Here is a 21787-nt window from a genome sequence, read left to right as displayed (position 1 = left end):
CTTTTCCACATTGAACTGACATCCATTATCTTTTGCCCATTTTGCCAGTTTATTTAAATCATCCTGCAAATTCTCAATATCAGATTGATTTTTTATTGCACTACCCAACTTTGCATCATCAGCAAACAACTAAATATCTCCTTTCAAGTCATTTCCTATATCATTTATGTACACATTAAACAATAATGGCCTAAGCACAGAGCAAGTGACCAATGGCACGCCACTGGTCACCTGCTTCATCCTAGAATATGCTCCTCCATACATTACTTTCTGGTATCTCTCTCCATGAGCCATTCTCTTATATCACCAATTTAGTATCCATTTCCATTTGTTCTAATTTGTGCAACAGTATTCCATACTGTTGACCTTTTGACAGGGATATCCTGTCAAAAGCTTTAGCAAAATCCAGAAGTATCACTGTGTAGCCATTCCCCTTGTCCAACTTAGATGTCACTCTATTAAATAAAGTTAATAAATTGCTAAGACCTTTAACAAAACCATGTTGGCCCCTATAGAGTATCATATTCTGATCCACCCATTCTTGAATTCTGTCCTTAAACTTTTCCAATACTTTTACCACCACTCCCGAGATGGCGAATGGTCTGTAATTTACTACCACAGTCTTAGAGCCACCTTTATGCAAAGGAACTATTTTGCCTTCCTTCCACTCCCTAGGGACAATACAAGAGTTCAAACTTAAGTTAAATAAACAAGAGGTGTTGACAATTCCTTTGCACATTCATGTAACACCCAAGCTGATATTCCATCTAAATCTACAGCAGTGTTTGTATTTAAATTCTGCAATATATTAAGTACCTCTGATTCATTAACTTCAATTCTCACATCAGTTATTGCTACAGGTACAGAGATATCCTTACTTGGGTGATAGACTTTGGAAAATCGGTCATTCAGTAACTCTACTATTACATCTGATTTGGTCACCATCAGCACCCACTAAGGTTATTCTTCCTAAGTCATTTGGAAGGATAACCTTATCTACGATTGCTTTTTGGAATCTTCTATTAATATTCTTCAAGGCTGTCAAGTAAAACTTAAAAAACTTCCTAACAACAAAATTCTCTGGTTGCCATTCTCAAATTCCAGTTAGCTCCCTCTTGTTTTCCTCGTTACTCCGATAGTGAACACTCTCTGTCAGCTGTCAATCACCCATCAAACTCCTCGGTGAGCATGCGCACTCCATGTAAGTGGCAAACAAGAAGTTACGTATAATGGCTGGCACATTGTCTCCATTAGTATAATGAGAATGTCTTTATAAAACACAACACTTAATAATTTTAAATTACAATAAAAAGGATTGAAAGCAACATAATTATCAGAATCTCGAAAGTACGGTAAAATTTTATATGCTTTACATTTCATATATTCAATAACGGGCACATCACAAGTGCTGATGTATGCATTACAAAGCCAAAACTAATAATATATTTACATAAACAATTTGTAAAAATATTCATAATTTTAAATTATGATTCTTTTTACAATGGGATCCTCGAACACTAATTATGAGAAATACTGTTGAAGGAAGTTAGCAGTAATGTAAAATTTTCACACAGTACTATCATAGTATTCTACTCCCATTGACAGTACTACATATCAGGAATTTGATGACGACAAATACAATGTTTTACTGTCCTTTTTTTTTTTTCAAATACAGATCTTTAATTAACCTTAAACACTGTTTAAGGTTAATCATAATCTCACTGTTTCTACTGAATTAGTGTATGCAGATTGTTATTAGTGGTTATTCATTTATTTCTAATGAAAGTTATATAATAAAACAATAATTAAAAGAGAAAAATACCAAATTTCTGAACTTATTTTTCATTTTAATGTATGTTTAAAACAGGAACTATTATTTTCTAACATTCCACAAATATTTCTACCCAATATAAATAAGGTAAACTATTTTTAATTGGCAGAAATTTTCATTACTGAATGTGAAATCACAAACTTGCTTACTGCTCAAAATGACATAAAAAAAAATTGTGTGTTTTTGTGTATACAGGATGGCTATAATTAAAGAGATGTTCAGAGCCCTTGTTTGGTCTCTGGGTCATAGTGATGAAGCCATGTTTCATTAACAGTCACAATACAACCCAAAAATCCCTTGAGATGACAGTACATGTTCTCTCTCTTTTGGTTGGTATTCAAACATTTGGGGACCCACTTCGCTGAGAGCTTCTGCCTGTCCAGATGTTGGTGGATAATGACCCCAACTTGTTCTCTGGATATCTCCAGAGTCTTTGCAATGTTTCTGGCTAGTATTCATCTATCATTTAGGATCATGGCATGCACTGCATTGATTTTTTCAGGTATGATCGCTGTGGAAAGTCTTCCTGATCGGGAGGCATCTGTTGTCTCAGGATGCCTAGTTTTAAACTTAGCCACCCGGCTGGCTGCTACTACAGACCAGGGGATGAGAAGGATGATGTAGATGGTATGCATCAGCATGGGAAAATGGATGTCAGTAAATATAAAGACATGCACTTTTTCATGATTAGATATCCAGTGTCATTATATTGGTGAGATTATGAGAGAAAAAATTGATCAGGCTAAGGATCTTGGAATGTTAGTACACAGAAAGTTGGATTTTAGGGGCAATGTAGCAAAGGCTGTAAATACAACTCAAAAGATAATTGCAATGCTGAAATGAACTGTGACATATAAAGATCTCTTTACAAGGCCTTAACAAGACCTCACTTGGACTACTGTGTGCAGGTCTAGTCTCCTATATTCTGTTGTGATTATGATAGTGGAGAGAGTGCAAAGGAGAGCGTTAAAAATGATATCAGGATTGTGGAATACTAATTATGAAGTCAGATTGAGAATTTGTAGACTGCAGATACTAGCAAACAGGAGAAAGAGGGGTGATATGATTGAGACTTACAAACTTCTGAAAGAGTCATACATGATTTCAGCTGATGGAATATTTCATTTTATGGAGGGAGAGGGAAGGACAATAGGGGGCATCCTTGGAAGCTGAGAATGAATGCTGCCAAGAAAAGGATGAGATCTAGATTCTTATCTCACAGTGTGGTGTGTGATTGGAATGGATTGCCATTGGATGTTGTGTGTGCAAGCAGTGTGAATTCAAGAACAAATATGACAGCTGGTGCATATAGTATGTGGCCTCTCTCACTGACTCCCTGGAGGTCTCTCTTAATAATAATAATAATAAAGAGAATAATAATAGCTTTACCATAATCAATATGTTTAGAGGGATGTGAGGAAATTGGGGGAACAATTAGGGCCTTGGATATAGGGAATAGTAAAGTTAGTACTATAATATTGAGAGGGATGTGAGGAAATTGGGGTAGGATGAGAACAACTATTTTGTTAATCTTTTTGCATTGTACCCACTGGACACAACAGGTCTCTCTTAATAATAGCTTTACCATATTCAATATGTTTTGAGGGATGTGAAGAAATTGGGAGAACAACTAGATGCCTTAGATATAGGGAATAGTAATAGTATTACCATAATATACCATAAAGGCTGGCTTGGTTGACCGAGTGATTAACGTATCTGCTCTGCAGACAAAAGGCTGCGGGTTTGAATCCCGCCGTGAGCACGGATGTTTGTGATTGTCTGTGAAAACACTAGTGTTGGTGGGCAGTAGATGGCATTGATATAGATGATGTGATTCGCTGTAGTTGGAGACAGGGAGTTGTAGGTAGGTGCCCTCCTCAATGACTCTTTGGACTCATTTGAGGTGTCACCTAATAATAATAATCAACATGTTGAGAGAGATTTTATTAATATTTTTGCACTGTAACCATTGGACACAACAGTTTGGTGAATAAAGGAGAGTTCAGTTAAAGAATCTTTGTTGGAACAGAGGATGGAGGCTGTGTTGATAAGGGCTTTAATTATTCCATTTTGTTTAGATGGTAGGTACAGGTAACATACTGTGCATGTATCTACCTGTGGAATCACATTAAAATTGAAGATATCAGGAAGGAACTTGATACTGTTCACTGATGAATGTAAAAACAAAACTAACTAAAGTATTATGGTCACGTAAACAAAATGGAGAAGAAAGGCTAGCAAATGATGCTAATATGGCAGAAAAAGATCCTGAAGACCAGCACCTGGGTGGTTTGATGCATTCAAAGAGAGAAATATAAGATCTGGCAATAATGAAGTGCCAATAAGTGTTAGACTAATTTTGAGGAAAACTGCTAACAGGAAATAAGTAATAATGTACGCGTAACATTCCTTGAGGGTACATATTAGTTAAATAATGATGATGACTGATGATATAACATCTTATAGCTGTTATTTAGAACCATGCCTTTGTTGTCTTCTTTATTTCAATGAGACCAGTTATTTCAACATAGTACCTCTGATTCTTCTGCCGGTTTCATTTCTTTTCCATTGACACTTATTATGCAGATGGCGCCTTCCTTGAATTCTGCTGAAGTCAAAGTTTGAGGTTTGTTCCAGTGGCTCACTTTTCTATCTTTATCCTATTTCCCTGATGTAAACAGCAAAACCCTGTTTAACTGGAAGACACTTCAGTTGTCATGAGAATGGATCATTTTGTACAATGCATTTCTTTTTGTTTAAGCCAATACACTTTGTCAGCTAAATTGCAAACTGCCAGCCAGCCCATCCTTGTTCAATTATTGAGGTAGATACCTACTAATGGGGGAAGTGGAGAGACATAAGACAGTGATGATGGATATTGGGTTAGAAGTTCTGGTCGATTCTCTGCATTCCTTTAAAGGCTATGTGGAGGTCTCCTCCCCGTAATATAGCTTTGACTTTTAGGCAACCCCTACTTGTAAAATTATAAACAGTGTCTAAATAGTCTGGTGGCAACATTTCTGTTTTCATAATACTACTGGCAGAAGAAAAACCAATAGGATTCTAGTCAACAAATAGAGGAATTTTTCCTAGGACCTTTTTTCCAGCTGAGTTCCAAGTTAGTTAAATTTCTGACAATTTGAGTTTTTAACCCACAAACTCAAATAAATTGATTGTAAAACTCACTATTTAAGAGAACAATGAGTTAGGATTTAGTCATGAGATGGCAGCTGTGTCGGCAATACTTTAACCATAATGCCTTGAAATTCATTGATGAGCATGAGCTCAACTATTACTGAACTACAGCTGAAGAATGCTTGATCCATGATTTCCAAAATGGTGCTCGAGGCTAAAGGAACTCCATTTACTTCGAAAAATAAAAAGTGTTATTTTTTTTTTGTTAAATTATTAATATTCAATCAGCTATAACATAGAAACAAACAAACAAAAAACCCAGAGGAAATGCAGTGTAATTAAAATAAAATATAACAAACAAACTCAGTTTAAGTAAATAATGTTTAGGATTAAAAAAAAAAAAAATAATAATAATGGTATTGTCTTACCTCATTGCAGTCGAGCTTCAGCTCTTCTAAATTACACAGATTACCAAAAGTTAAAGGTAGATGTGTAATGTAATTCATAGAAAGTGTACAAACTTTAAGATATCTGAGATTTCCAAAACTGTCAGGAAGCACTTTCAGTTTATTACAGCTCAAATCTAAGTACCGAAGCTTAATAAGCAAACCAAAATCATCAGGTAATTTTTCTAATTTATTTTTACTTACATAAAGTTCACTCAAACTATCTAAATTAACAAAATTCGGTGAAAGCTGCTTAAAACTATTAGCAGTGCTCTGGCTTATGTTTTCAGGAAGTGATTCAAGTTGGTTCTCACTTATATCAAGATATTTAAGATTTTTACATATGCAACCATACAAATCCAAAAATGAGGAAATATTGATATTATTATCTTTTAGTGAGAGCTCTATAATATCTTCCATATCTAAAAACCATGAAGGAATATTTGTAATTGCATTCCTATCTAAGACTAACTTTTGTAAATGCTTGGCCGAATAAAATGATTCTGGTAAGCAGCTGATGTTGTTATAAGATGCATCAAATTCAATAAGTGATGGAAGCATTTCTAAAGACTCTGGTATATTTTGTAAATGATTTATGTTCAAATTTAGAATCTTCAGCTTATTCAGATTCACAAAATTGGCAGGAAGGCTTTCTATTTTGTTTTGATTAGCAGACAATAGCTGAAGATTACTCAGTCTGCAAATATCTTCAGGCAAAGAAACAAGATTATTTCCATCGACACAAAGTTCTTTAAGGGCCACAAGATCCCCTATATTGCAGGGCAAATTCATTAATTCATTCCCAATCAAATGCAATATTTCCAACTTTATAAGTTTATTAAATGGTGAAGGCAAATATTTTATAGAATTTTCATTAAGATAAAATGACTGTAGATTTATCATTTCACCCACACTATCAGGAAGAGCAGCGAGTTTATTACCATTAAGTGATAAACGTGACAATTCTTTAAAGTGTGAGCCAAAATCATTAGGTAAGTCATTCAAACTGTTATAATCTAAATTCAATGTGGTTACATTCTTATGTTCCAAAACATAACTAGGTATACTTGTTAAGTTCATCAAAGAATATGACAAGTTAATTTTGCTGTCTTTCGGTACTTCTGAGATGTCATCAGGAATAATAACTTGAATAGAGTTACCACTTATACCACCACCACCACCAACCATTTTTGACTGGAAATAAAGAGAAAAAAAATAAAATAAAGGATTATAAAAACAAATTATACTTAATATTTTGATGTACATTTAATATGCATTTTAATTATATACAGGCTCCCTGATTTATGTAAGGATTACATTCCACAAACTTCCCTAACTTGATTTTTATAAATGTCTGCTAATCACACCTATTTATGATGCCATATAATGCCAGTTGTCTTGTATTATAAGAATGCCTAGTGGAATGACCTCTGAGATTTCCATGCTTCGTTCCATTTGTTGGATTACTGCTTTTGGCCTTCCAACCAAAGAATATGCACCAAACTCATTGCAGGAGTAATCCTTTCTGGAATGGAAGCATATTCCCCATTCCATGCTAAATTCCCATCTCTTAAATAAGCCTTGGTTCTCCAAAAGATGTGATAAGGCTGTACAAATAAAGAACTAAGCACACACCCAACTGGCTAGCATCAAGAACTTCAGCTTCTTTCACTGCTTACACCAAAATTCGAAACAGCTCCAAGAAAATCAGCAATGCATCAAAAACTGATTTCCAAAGAGCCAAAAGCAGGAAACTTGAATTGCGCCGAAATGTGCATTTTGGTATCTTGCCAAAGCAATTGGTCACAGCTTTTGCACAACACCGCTCCCACTGCTATTGTATTATCACATCATGATAAAAAAAAAGCTAATCTCCTGGTATCATACTTTTCCTCATATGACAGCATAAATGATTTTGGTAAATGTTCCCCAACTCTCAAAACACCTAACACTCAATGTCTCCACTTAACTTTCACCAGAAAGTGATCAAAAAAATCCTGTACAAATTAGATACAAAAAAAAGTTCCATTGCCTTGACAACATTCCTCCAGTTGCCCTGAAGATTTGTGCTCCAGAGCTGACTCGTATTCTATTCACCACTTGATGCTCTCTCTCTTACTCCACTGGTACCTATCCTACACCCTAAAAATTAGCCCATGTACAACCTATTCCCCAAAAGAGCAACAAATCTTTACCATCAAACTGCCACCCAAAACTCCTATGCTACCTTGAAAGTACTCATAAACAGTTGGCAGTATAAATTCTGCCAATGCCATTCAGTAGGTGATCTGCTCACCTATGTCACCCACTTCTGGATAAACACCACGGAAAAGTTTGGGGAATCCCAAGTGGTCGCACTTGATATCTCCAAGACTTTTGATAGGATCTGACACAAGAGCCTGTTAAGTAAGTGCCCCATCATTTGATCTATCCACTGACTTTTGCAACTAGGTTGCTTGCCAGTTTTCTCACTGGATGCACGTTGTGTGCGATGGTGGATGGTTCCCTATCTTCTAACTATATAACTAATGCTGGGGTCCCACAAGGTTTTGTCCTGTCACTCACCTTTTTTCTATCTATCAACGACCGACCTGCTTCAGTTGACCATCAATCTGTCCATTGAGTACTGTTCACACATCTAGGGTGGTGCACCCAAGAGATCTCTAAAAATACTCCATGCAATACAAAAGAGAGCAATAAGATTGATTAATGACTCATCTCTTAGCAAATCTCTCAAACTCTCACATGAACACTTAGTATCTACTGCATGCATATTCTATAAATATTTTCAAGGTAAATGTTCATCAGGGTTAGCATCAATAATTCCTTCTCTCGTTACTAAATCCAATGAAACAGATGCAGCTGCCACCCGTGCTCCTACAAGTGCAACTCTATATTCTCTTCCCATACATGGTACTAATGTACTATATACATATTTTTTTTTATGTTGCTCCCACTAATGAAAGGTTATTTGCAAATCTATAGTATATTTTGTACTGTGGGTGAGCTATGGATTTTTCCCCCCTCTCTTTTATAGATTTTTTATGTATTTTAAATTTATTTTTTAGGCCTCCAATAAACAGACTGGTGGTCTCACACTATCAATGAAGTTCATCTCCTACCTAAAGACAAGCATAAACAGCCATATTCACAATGGGATTCGAACCTGCAGCTTGTTGATTGGAGAGTGGATAAGTTAACTACTTAGGAAACCAGTGACCAACAAACCTGTGGTGCATGGTCACTGGTTAAGCATTAAAAAAAAAAAGCACACATTGCAAAAGAAACTTCATATTACAGTTTTAATGCTGCTGTGACATTTATAAATTTCCTTTGAAAAAAAAAAAAAAAAGAAAGTTTAAATATGCAGCAGGACACATTATGTAACTAGTACAGAATTTTTTAAATGATTAGTACCCAATTTTTATTTTCTTTTTATTTTAAAAATTTTCGTTTTCATCTCTAGCTCTGTTTTGGTACATTTAGCCATCAATTCACTTTTTCCACTTCTGTACTTTTTTTTTTCCTCCACTGGTACCCAATATGGACAGGAAAGAGCAGTGCACAACTGCTCAGATTAGCACAAGACCGCAGTTTGTTCGCCAAGATGGTCGCTGACCTTCGATAGAAGATAGCACAATAAGAAGAAGAAGTACTTTTTTTTTTCTTTTCAAGTTATGATTACACTCTATTGCAGCATACACATAATCACTAAAATTATGAAAGTGTATAAATACATACACAGCACATCCATGTTCAATAGTAAAGCTGTACGAGGTGTAACATTTAATTCCCGGAATGCACCTGTAAAAAACTTGCATTCAGAACTATACATTAGTGGCTACTTGCTTTCGAAGTAGTCCCCTAGTGCATTTATACACTGGTTTAGACGGAGTTCCCATTTTTAGAAACAGGCCTGGAACTCTTTTTCTGGAATACTCTAGTTCCTTTATCATTATGCTGGATAGATGTCAGAAAATCTTTGTCCTTTTAGCACAGTTTTAAATTTTGGAAACAGCCAGAAATCACAGGGAGCTACGTCAGGTGAATAAGCAGGATGACCTAATTCTATAATCGATTTTTTGGCAAGAAACTCTCTCACGATGAACACACTATAGCTTGCAGCACTGTCGTGATTTCTTTTGAAATCTTTCACATACCCAATTCTTCAGTTCAAATTACTCTGACTGTTTCTCAATTTTTGCCATTAATCGCACACTTGTCTGTCAGAACGTACCAAATCTCGCACTCTGTTCACATTTGCATCTGTCATTTTTGTTTTTGTCTGCCCACTTCTAGGGTCGTCGTTCACATCTTCAAACCCACCTTTTAATCTCTTATGCAACTCAAAGACATTTGACTTTTTTCAAAGCATCCACACCATATGCCACTTTCAACAGCTGCAACATTTCAGTAGCAGTTTTTCCAATTTCCACACAAAATTTGATGTTAACAAGCTGCTCCAAATTTCTATCACACATTTTTACACCAAAGTTTACATGCAGATCTCTAATTGTTTTTGCAATAGCCAACTAGCAAATGGCTCTATCGGCTTGAGATTTAAGCATGCATTACTTAAAAGATGTACAAACACGATTACTCAAGTAATGCCAACCAAAATCACCACACGGACGACACTACATGGCCATTCCGGAAAGGTGTGACAATTTCCAGAATTCCGGAAATTGTCACACCTCATATGATGGAGCAGCAGTCCAAGACAGATGGCATAAGACATTTGTCTTGTGGACGACTGCTTCCAGGTGATGTGCAAGTAATATACACATAATAAATAAATAAATAAAGGGGGGAAAAAAGTTGCTTGCGTCCATAGTGATCCTAAAGCTATATGTGTCCCTGGGGTGGTGCTAAATGAGCAACAGCGATAGGCAGCCAGTCCATCCTAAGGATCTCCTGGCCAATTTCATGATGTCTACTGAATTTATTGAATATAGTGACTTGCAGAAACCAGAATTTAGAAACATTGGCCCTACACTACGTATTTGTCAATTAAATATTGAATCTATTAGCAAAGCCAAATGTGATTATTTATCGAAATTATTGTTAACCAACAATGTTGATGTGATTGCTGTCCAGGAAACACGTGCTGCTGATCCTGAACAGCTCCTTAAAAGAGGTCGCATTCCAGGTTACATTGTTATTGGTGCAACTTATCATATATGTTTTCTACAATATTTTGAGATAGAAGAAAAACGTCTTGAAGTATATGGAATAGCAATATGTGCGAAATCATCTTAAAGACGTTTTTCTTCTATCTCAAAATATTGTAGAAAACATACATACCGTAGTGATAAAAGTTCAAGATATTACAATTACAAATATTTATAAGCCACTTGGATCACCTTGGCCGGAAAAAATTATTCCTATTGCTGAACATCCCACAATTTATATTGGGGACTTTAATAGTCACCATGAACAGTGGAATTATGCTCAAAACAATGAATGTGGCGAAAAACTTGTTGACTGGATCGAACTAAATAATCTTCACTTAGTCTTTGATGACAAAGACAAAGGCACTTTTAGATCTGCAGCCTGGAAAAGAGACTATAACTGTGATTTGTCTTGTGAACAAAAATAATTCAGGTCACCCTATGCAAAATCTGAGAAGGGTGTTAACTGACTTTCCTCATTGTCAACATAGACCGGTATTAATTGACATTGGCATTTCCATTCCATTTGTAAGATCAAAGCCTATCCCATGCTGAAATTTTAAAAAGGCGGACTGGAATAAATATGCAAATGAACTTGACAAATGTATTCGCTGGATATCTCCAATAAGTAGTTAATTTTCATCGATTTATAGGTGTAGTCCTGCTTGCTGCCAAGAAAATGTATTCCTAGCGGTATTAGACATAACTATATACATGGTTGGAGTGAAGAATATGAATTACTTTATAATGAATATCAGATAAACAATGACCCATAAACAGCAGTCAAACTCCTAGAAAACTTGGATATATCCCGAAGGAAAAAATGGGTAAATACAGTTGAAGATATAGACTTTACTCATTCCAGCCGTAAAGCTTGGAGCCTTCTTAGGAAACTAGGTGGTAGTGCTCCTTTGATTAAAGAACAATCAAGAATCACCTCAGATCAACTAGTTTTACATACTGTTAATATATCACATATCCCAATCAATAAAAGGCATATAAGATATATAAAGAGAAAATTAAAAGAATTTAGCAAGTCTTCACCCATAACTTCAAATTGTGCACACCCTTTTACACAGCAAGAAGTTGAAGCAGCCTTAAAGGAATTAAAGCCTGGTAAGGCTCCTGGTTTTGATAACATTCATCCAGAATTTCTGATTAATCTGGGAAGAAATGCAAGATTATGGTTAACAAAGTTCTATACTGACATTCTTACAACTGATAAACTTCCCACTATTTTTAAAAAAAGCAAAAGTACTTTCAATTTTAAAGCCTGGTAAGCCTAATCATAAACCGGAAAGTTACCGACCTATTACTCTCCTCAGTTGTTGTTATAAACTCTTTGAAAGACTTATTTATAATAGAATAAGCTCCATAATTTTTAAAAATGTCCCAATAGACCAAGCTGGCTTCAGACCAAATCGTGGGTGTTGTGACCAGGTTCTCTCTTTGGTAGCTCACATAGAAGCAGGTTTTCAAAAAGGTTTAAAAACATCAGCGGCATTTATTGATTTGTCAACAGCCTTCAACACCATTTGGAGACAAGACCTTCTACATAAATTATATAAAATTATCCCATGTAAAACAATAGTCCATATTATTAATAGTACTAAGAGATAGAAGATTTATAATGACTATAGGTAATAAAACTAGCAGCGAAAGGAAGTTAAATAATGGACTGCCACAGGGATCAGTTTTATCTCCGTTATTATTCAATCTGTATATATCTGATCTTCCCGTCACTACATTAAGGAAATTTTGTTACGCCGACGATATAGCAATAACTACACAGCATAAATGCATAAGCCGTACAGAAGAAATTCTAAAAGCTGACTTAACTATTCTGGATGAATATTTTAAAAGATGGAGGCTCTGTTTAAATAGGAGCAAAACGGTAATATCATATTTTCATCTAAATAATAACGTGGCAAATGTGAAACTAAAAATTGAACTGAACAACACTATACTTACATATAATACATTCCCTAAGTACTTGGGACTTGACCGTTCCCTCACTTTCAGGCAACATCTTTCAAACTTGGCATATAAACTAAGGACACGTAATAATATCCTACAGAGACTATGGCACTACCTGGGGTTCAAGAGCCTCTACTCTTTGGACAACAGCCCTTGCTTTGGTATTCTCAAGTGCTGAATATTGTGCTCCTGTGTGGCTAAATAGCCCTCGCACAAGGATTATCAATTCTCAATTGAACAATACCTTAAGATTAATTACTGGCGCTATTAGATCGACTTCAACATATAGGTTACCTCTTTTAGCAGGCATTATTCCTACAGAAATATGTAGATTGAATTCTTTAGTCCATGAATTCCAAAAAATTGCTGGTAATCCAAACCTACATATTCATCAGGATCTCCCAACTCTTAACGTCAATAGATTGAAATCTCGCCATCCATCACTACAAGCAACAAAAGAACTATTGCTAAATAATTTTAATCCTTTATCAAAGTGGGAAGAAACACGGAAGGAAAATACGAAAGAACATTTGCATGACATCTTTAAAGGTGATCAAATCATCACAGGATCAGATCTACCTCGCAAAACATGGACGGTACTAAATAGAATTCGGACAAATCATGGCCTATGTGGAGATACTCTATAAATGGAACAGACAAACATTTCCAGAATGTGACTGCAGACTATGCAGCATACTGTAAAAGAATGCACCTTCCGTGCTTATCAGAATGACTGGAATGACTTTTTACAAGCGGCTCCTGAAGCTGTGACCTGGATTACGAACTTAGATCTGAATTTATAATAATATATTTTCCTTATTATAACATATTAAGACTTTTACTTTTAACTCTTATTTTAATTTTCCAACTTCTTGGATTAGATCTGTGTTTTCTTCAAAGTTTTAACTTAAAATATTTTAAATTCTTAAATTCTGTTAATATTTAATGACATCATGATTCTCTTTTTTTAAGATCATGTTTTTGCCATGAGCTATGTATAATAAATAAAATTTTTTTAAGTAACATTTTTTTTCCGTAGCCATTTTAGAGTAATTTGCATAAGTCAGGAATGCCTGTATACACTGATATACATTTCAATAATTAAATATATATGTATATGCATCATATACAATAGTTATAGACACCCCCCCTTTTTTTTTACAATGTAAACTTCTATATAAGGATTTTTGAATCCGATTAATCACCACATGATCTTTGTGCTGACAGATTAACATAATTCTTTATATTTTTCAAAATAAGTATACAGTGGTATCTCGACTTACGAACTTAATTCATTCCTGACAGCGTATCTCAAAACCCAATTTTCCTTATGGGAAATCAATTAATCCATTCCGAGATGGAAAAATTTAAAAAAAATAAAAAACGCCAAGAAATGGAGGAGTGTGAAGGAGCATTTTTATACTATAAATATGCATGTTGTATACCATTACATATTAATTTTTATTTATGAAATCTTTGGTTTTACATGATTAGTATGAAAATCATCTTCCATTAAATTGTAAAAAAAAAAAAAAAAAATTTTCTTGTGGCTGGTTTTATGGTTCAGAAGTTTTTGATTTGTTGTCATCAGTTGCTTCATTCTGTCTCTTAGGTGAGGGAGGTTTAAAAAAAACCTATCGAACGTTGACTGAATCTGTCGTTTCCTTAACATCCTCCTAAAGTGATTAATGACACTGTCACTGAAGATATTGGTGGCTCTAGAAACAACACCATGATTTGGATGCCACTTGTTAACCAATTCTTGCAATTTGCCCCAGTGCTGCAAGATTTTTTTTACATCACTTGTTGGAATTGCTCCCTTTTTGTTGCTATCTTCTTCATCCTCTGGAGACATTTGCTTTTTTTTTTCCTTCATCCCTTTCTTTTTCCTGCTAAATTCGACAATGTAACATGAAACAAACCAAAATCAAGACGTTAATAGTGAGCTGGATTTCATATTGTATTTAAAATTTTTATAATGTCAGTTAAAACAGTTAAGAATTATATACACATTTACTGTATTAATCATCATCATCAAATTCCTGACATGTACCCTCAAGGAATGTACAGGATATGATAGTACAAAGTGAAAAATTTATTTCATTACTAACTTCATATCTACAATTTTCCTCCAAATCAGTCTGTTACTTGTCAAGACTCCAACATTATCAGATCTTATATTTCTATTGTATAAGGCACTTTGTACTGTATCAATTCACCTATATCTTGGTCTTCCTCTGTGTCGTTTTCCTGCCAACCTGGCAGAGAACTCTCCTCGCCCATTCTGTTCAAGTGACCATACCACCTGAACTGAGATTAGCTCTGCTAACACATTCCTGGATGCTGACAATGTCAAGTTCTTTCCTAAAATCCTCGTTTTTAATATGATATTGCCATTGATGCCATCTGTTCACGCCTCTAATCTTTCGCAGGACTTCCATATCTGCGGTCTCTAGTCTTTGGTCAAGTGTTTTACTTCTGACCCAGCTCTCAGATCCATAAGTTAAAACTGATTTGAAAACAGTCTTATATACAGATCATTTAGTGTTCTGACTAATTTCTCTCTTATTCCATATGAATTTATTCAATTGACTGCCTACCATACCAGCTTTGTTGATTCTGTTGTCTATTTCCATATTTAATTTACCATCTTCACTAAAAATCGTGCCTAAGTAGCTGAAATGTTTTACTTATTCCACAGGTTCCCTGTTCACAACGCAGTTGACATTTTCAACAATTCTACCTATTTTCACTGTTTTTGTCTTTTTAATTCTGACCTATATACCATATCTATTACAACAGTTATTCAATTAGATCAGGGAATCTTGCAAACTTATAGCGGATTTATTTAGAAGTATAACATCGTCCGCATAAAACAAAGAGCTGACATTAACTTTTCAATTCTGATATCATGTTTAATACCACTCTCGTTTATAATGTGATCCACATAGATAATGAATAACAGAGGGGATAATGTACATCCTTGTCTCACACCAGATTTAACATTAAACCATCTTCCTGTACTTCCTTCAATTCTAACTGCTGTTACAACTCAAATAAAGACTAAGTATTGCTTGATATAATGCCCCATTGACACCATATAACTGTAGCGTATTGAATAGCTTCTCTTTTGGCACCTTTTCATATGTCTTTTCCAGATCAACAAAAGTTAAATACAGATCTTTGTTATATTCCCATGCTTTCTCAACTATTTGTCTCTATTTGGCATTAATTCAGCTTGTTCTTCACCAAGCTTTTCTTCCACAATTCTTCTCAACCGCTTATCAAGTATACTTGCATAGATCTTGCCAAGAACACTCACATCTGTAATTCTCACATTCAGTTTTATTTCACTTTTTATATATGGGTACTATGAGAGCTCTACTCCAATCATCGGGAATTCGTCCCTCTGTCCAGGCTTTCTGAACTATGCAGTGCAGCCACTGTAAGACTTTTATACCACCATATTTCAGCATTTCTGGTCGAATATCATCTACTCCTGCTGCCTTTCCACATTTCAAGCCTTTGATGGCTTTTTCTACTTCAAGTATGGATAAGTATTCCTGACTGTATGCCTGTTGAGTGTTTTTTACCACTGCTTGTTTCATTTAGCAATTTTTCGAAGTAATTACTCCATCCTTGAAGGATATCTTTTTCTTCTGTTTTCATGTCACCTTTATCATCTCTAACTTCTTTTACAGCACTCTTTCAACCATTCCTAAGCTTCTTCAACAACCTCCAGAATATTTTACCACCTTCTTGATATGTATTTTCATGTTCTTGCCAAAGTCCTCCGACACCTTTGTTTAGCTAGATTTATACAGTGTTTCGCTTTCTTGCATTTGTCTCTGTATTCTATAAGAACAAAAGCCTTATTTGCCAGGAACTTTTGATATGCTTTCTTCTTTTCCTTCACTGTCTCTTTAACTTCCTGTGGCCACCATAGAGTTCTGATTTTTCTATTCTTGCAGACAACCTCACCACATGCCTCTCTGGCTGAATCAATCACGGTTTCCTTCAAGACTTTCCTCTGTATCTCCTAGCTTTGGTTCCTGTTCTCAAACTCTTTCATTTTTTTTCAATAATCTTTATGTATATTAGTCTACAGTTCACATCTGAGAGCTGCTCAATTTTTATTCGCTTTAAAACTTTCTTAGATGTTATTCTTTTCAATATGAAATTCAATTTTATCCTGCTCAAGACTAAATAGTGATTACCTCCAATTTCAAATCCTCTGTACAGTCTGGTGTCCTGCACCAGGGAGAAAACATCACTATCAATAATAACATAGTCAATGAGACTTTTCTTATTCCCTGTCTCTTCTCTCCATGTGAATTTGAGCACATTTTTATTGGAACATAGTGTTAGTAATAACCAGTCGATGTCCTGAACAGAAATCCAACAGGTATTTGCCATTATTATTAGCTTGGCTCTTTTCTCCAAATTTTTTCCAAAATATTTTTGTATGTCTGACAATCATTTCCTACTCTGCTATTTAGATTCCCAACAAGGACCAACTTTTCCTTTTTCATTGTGTCAGTTGCTTTTTCTAAAGCATCATTCCTCCACTTCTATCTTAGTACAACCTTCTGTGGGACCATAAGCACAAATAAGTCTCATTGTCCAATTCCCCATTCTGATATTTGCACACATCACTCTACACAAGACTGCCTGCCATTCAAGAAGATTAGCCTTGTATTTTGTGTTGAATACTATGGCTACTTCTTCTTTTCCTTGATTTTCATTTCCTGAGTATAACATTTTGTATTAATTGCTCAGAAAGATCTGACCAGTTTTTGTCTTTTTTGTTTCAGTCATCCCTATTATGTCGATCTGGTACTTATCTAATTCTTCAGCTAGCTCCATTTCTTTGCCATTCAGGCTTCTTATGTTGATAGTACCGATCTTTAACTCTGGTGATGTTGAGTTGGGGTGTGCTTTCAGATTTGTTCCAGTAGCTGACTTTTCGCTGTTCGTCCTGGTTCCCTGGCGAAAAGAACGGGGGGGGGGAGGTGCCTTGTTCAACTGGGTGACGCCCCAGCAGGCATGAAATTTTGTCATGTTGTACCATCATTTTCTATATTGGTTTAAGCCAATAAGAATACAATTTGATTGGCTAAATCCCAAATTGCCAGCCCATCCTCGTTCGTTCAGTATCCAGGTAGTGCACCCAACAGGGTGCACCATGAGAAGGTGAGGATTGGAAATTAAGTCAGAAGCCCTGGTCGGTTCTCCGCATTCCTTTAAAGGCTATTTAGAGGTCTCCTCTCAGTTATACAGCTTTGACCCTTAAGCACCCCCTATGGTATTAACTATGTGTTAAACATATATAGCATAACTCCTGTAGCTCTTCAGTGGTCAACTCAATGTTGTGCTCCCCTATGTCTGCTTCATCAACTTCCAAATGCATGGTCTTGCTCAGGGAGACAACTGTATCTACAATGTCAATTTCACTTTCAGGTCCTTCCACTACAGTTCCTCGGACACAGTCGGGCCATAAATTTTTCCAGACTGATTTTAGAGTTCACACAGAAAACATCTTCCCATGCCTGACTAATAAGACACAAACAATGAAGAATATTGAAGTGATTCTTCCAGAATTCCCTGAGGGTTAATTATCTGTCGGTGATAACTTTGAAACATCTTTGGAAAAGAGCTTTGGTATAAAGCTTTTTGAAGTTGAAAATAACACATTGATCCATTGGTTGTAGGAGTGGTGTGGTATTAGGAGGTAAGAATTTAATTTTGATGAAATTAAACTCTTCATCCAAATCTACTTCCAACTGTGGTGGATGTGTTGGAGCATTGTCCATTATAAGAAGAACTTTCTCAGGTAGACCCTTTTCTTGTAGATACCATTTCACTGTGGGAGCAAAGACCTCTGTCATCTACTCACAGAAAAATTGCCTGGTTATGCAGGTTCTGCTGTTACCTCTCAACATAATGCTCATTTTGTGACTATTAACTTTCTGCTTTTTAAAGACTCTAGGATTTTCAGAGTGGTAAACCAACAGAGGTTTTATCTTCAGGTCACCAATGGCATTGGCACCAAAAAAGCAAAGTTAGTCTGTCTTTCACTGGCTTGTGTCCTGGCAATGCCATTTCCTCTTTAGTAATGAACTTTCTCCTAGGCATTTTCTTCCAGAAAAGCACAATTTCATCGCAGTTGAAAACTTGTTCTGGTCTATAACGTTCTGACTCCATTAGTTTCTGAAATTCCTTCACGAACCGTTCAGCGGTTTCTTTGTCAGCACTAGCACCTTCTCCATGTCTAACAACACTATGGATACGGGTTCTATTCTTGAATTTCTCAAACCATCCTTTGCTAGCTTTAAACTCTTTGCAGATGTCTTTGCTACTGCTAGTGGATGGCAAGTTCTGCAAAAGATCTTTGTAAATAGATCATGTTTTGAGATACACTATCTCCTTTCAGTTGCATGTCATTAATCCAGATAAGTAGTAAAGTTTCCATTTCTTCCATAACTTTATTTCTTTGAGATTACAAGATAAATACTCCTTTGGCCACATCCAGTTTCTTATAAAAATATGCTTTCTTGACAATTGTAGCTATGGTGGATTTGGACAAGTCATACTGCTTGCACAGATCACTTTGCCTGACTCTTTTCTCATATTTTTCCACAATCTCTTTCTTAGTTTTCTTTGTCCCCATGTTGAAAATAATACACTGATCAGTGAAATAACACTTATCTGGTAGATTATTCAGAAAATAAATGTGAAGCTACAATAAAACACGTCACTTATAGAAAGAAATACATACAGTACACATAATAAATACAAACCTAAAAAAACTTCATGAAGTGTATTTGTTTACACAAATACCAAAATAGATATACACAAAAAAGCAAATACGTGCAGCGTTGTCGTTGTATTTCAGATAAATACGACATAGTAACAACAATTGTTACACTAGAGAAGGTTCAGCATGCGTGCATCTAAACGTACATACATATATGCTGGTGCTGTACTCTGCATTAAGTCTGTTTCTAGTACTAGGGGAAAAAGTTAAAAAAAAGTGTAATGTAAAACAGGCTTTAGTTCATTTGAAAAGAAAAGCATCACGGTTCGTATCTAGAGGTCAAAATGGGATATGAAAAAAGTTCATATCTCGAAAAGTTCATGTCAAGGAGGTACCACTGTATATTAAAATAAATAGTATATCCTTTTCAGAAGCAAACCAATTCAATTATAATTTCTGAATTTTGCACTGCTAAATAACTGAAATTTTATAAACATATTAAATACAAAACAGCATTTTTAATGTGTTACATTCTTTAGTATGAAAAAATACATAATCCACTAAAACCCATGAGGACGCTAAATTAATGACTAATATATTCTAAATTGAAGAATATTTAATAAAATAGTTCATTAAATTTTCTTAAATCAAGAATGATGCAAAATCAAGAGAATAAAGAATCTAAAGAACATTTTGGGTGTAAAAGCTGGAGAAGTGATTGGTAACTAAATGTAGAGTGAAAGAAATAATCAATGGTGAATGCAGGTGAAGGAATGAAAGCAGGGTGATATACAAATACCATACATACTATCATGTGTATAAGTAAATATAATATGACAAATCTCTTCAAGGGTCGACTGTTTTGGGATTTATTAGTGCAAGGACATAAAAGGTCATGTTGTGTCATTACATAGATTGTAGTACACAAGGTAAAAAATAAGTAACTAAATAAATTATGATTATTCAGGATCTCCATTGAGTCACACGCCTCATTGTGAGGAACCCCATCCTAGACAACACACACTATCACATCACTCCTTAACCTCTACTGTTTGCACTTGCACTACCCTATCAGGCAATGCATTCCATAAATTTCAATATAAGACTTAATTCCATTCATAACCTAATGGGGTTATGAATGGAATGGAGAGTTCTTTTGTATAATAGAACAAAGAAATTTCCATTCTTAACCTAATGGGGTTATGAATGGAAATTTCTTTTTTTATTATACAAAAGAACTCTCCAGTGTCAACCATGCAACTACACCTTGATAATTTAAATGTCTCAATAACATCACCTCTCCCTCTTCTATCTACCAAACTTTGTAGTACAGATATCATTTCTGTTATTGGCACTGCACCTTTACAAGGTTATCTCCTTGGAAAGGATCTTAAATGATCACTCTTCTCTCTCTCTCTCTCTGCTGATCAACATCCTTCTCAGTATTGTAGCAATCCTTTGGATTACTTTCGCCACTTTTGCAATATGTCCCCTGAACTTCAAGAGTCAATCAATCATCACTCCAAGGTCTCTTACTCCTCCACTTCCTCGAGTACAGTTCCACCAAGAGAATATGCAGCCTCCTATTGATCGATTCCAAACTTCAAGACCTTACATTCAGCTGAATTAAACAGACATCCACATTCATTTTCTCATATGTTTACCTTATTCACATCTTCCTGAAGAGCTACCACATCTGCACTACTACTAACCCTTCCCGACTTCACATCATCAGCAAATAACTGAATATCTGCCTACACTTCTCATATAAGGTTAAACAACATATGTCCCAATACTGAGCCCTGTGGAACCCCACTTGTAACTTTGTTTCCTTGATACTACTCCCTCATACGCAACTCACTGATATCTATCAGACAACCAATCCCTAACCCGATGCACTATCCTGACATCTAAACCCATACACTGTAACTTAAATATCAGCTCAGCCCAATGCTGTATATGATCACTCGCTAATTTGTTCAAAATATTCACCACCAACAGAAGAAATAAAAGTGTCTATAGTTTGGCAATTCCATTCTACTACCATCTTTATGCAATGTCATATCTTACCTTCTATCTTATCTGCCTTTTGATCTTGGGCACTTTTTGATATCCAGAGGTTGGAATTTAAAACACACTCCCCTCATATACTTCTAAACCTTGAACCCCCCCCCACCATCCATCAAGTAGCTGAACTTACATTTCCAGGATGAAATACTCATATAAAGTGATCATTAAACAACCACACTGCCTTCTGTATCAGTCATTCTACTCTCATTTTTGTCTTACAACATCATTCTTCCATAATCATTTCTCCACCTACTGGCAACATAATAAAAAAGAATTCCTTTGGATTTTCTTCTGGAAGTCAGGGATAATCTCTTTTCATATTCAAGTTTTGTCTTCCATACTATGCTAATCATTTTCCTAGCCAGTCTTATACTGTTTATGTCCACTCCTCATCCCCTCT

The 21787-nt window shown here is 35.4% G+C and overlaps 1 protein-coding gene across 1 annotated transcript in view; it reads right to left on the bottom strand.

Moving 5' to 3' along the window:
- The window catches only part of LOC150103028 (uncharacterized), a 110023-nt gene that overhangs the window by 62190 nt on the left and 26046 nt on the right, over window positions 1-21787 (bottom strand). Inside the window, exon 2 of the mRNA XM_090398143.1 lies at window positions 5395-6606. Within this exon, the coding sequence (XP_090254269.1) occupies window positions 5395-6600 (1206 nt within the window). The 5' untranslated portion in view covers window positions 6601-6606. The remainder of the gene's footprint in view (window positions 1-5394; window positions 6607-21787) is intronic.

The sequence above is a fragment of the Typopeltis vanoorti genome, chromosome 9 (assembly GCF_054136105.1).
Source record: "Typopeltis vanoorti isolate ZY-2024b chromosome 9, IOZ_Tvanoo_1.0, whole genome shotgun sequence".
NCBI classification, from domain to species: domain Eukaryota; kingdom Metazoa; phylum Arthropoda; class Arachnida; order Uropygi; family Thelyphonidae; genus Typopeltis; species Typopeltis vanoorti.
The sequence above is the reverse complement of the archived record's forward strand: the minus strand, read 5'-3'. Positions and strand labels throughout refer to the sequence as shown.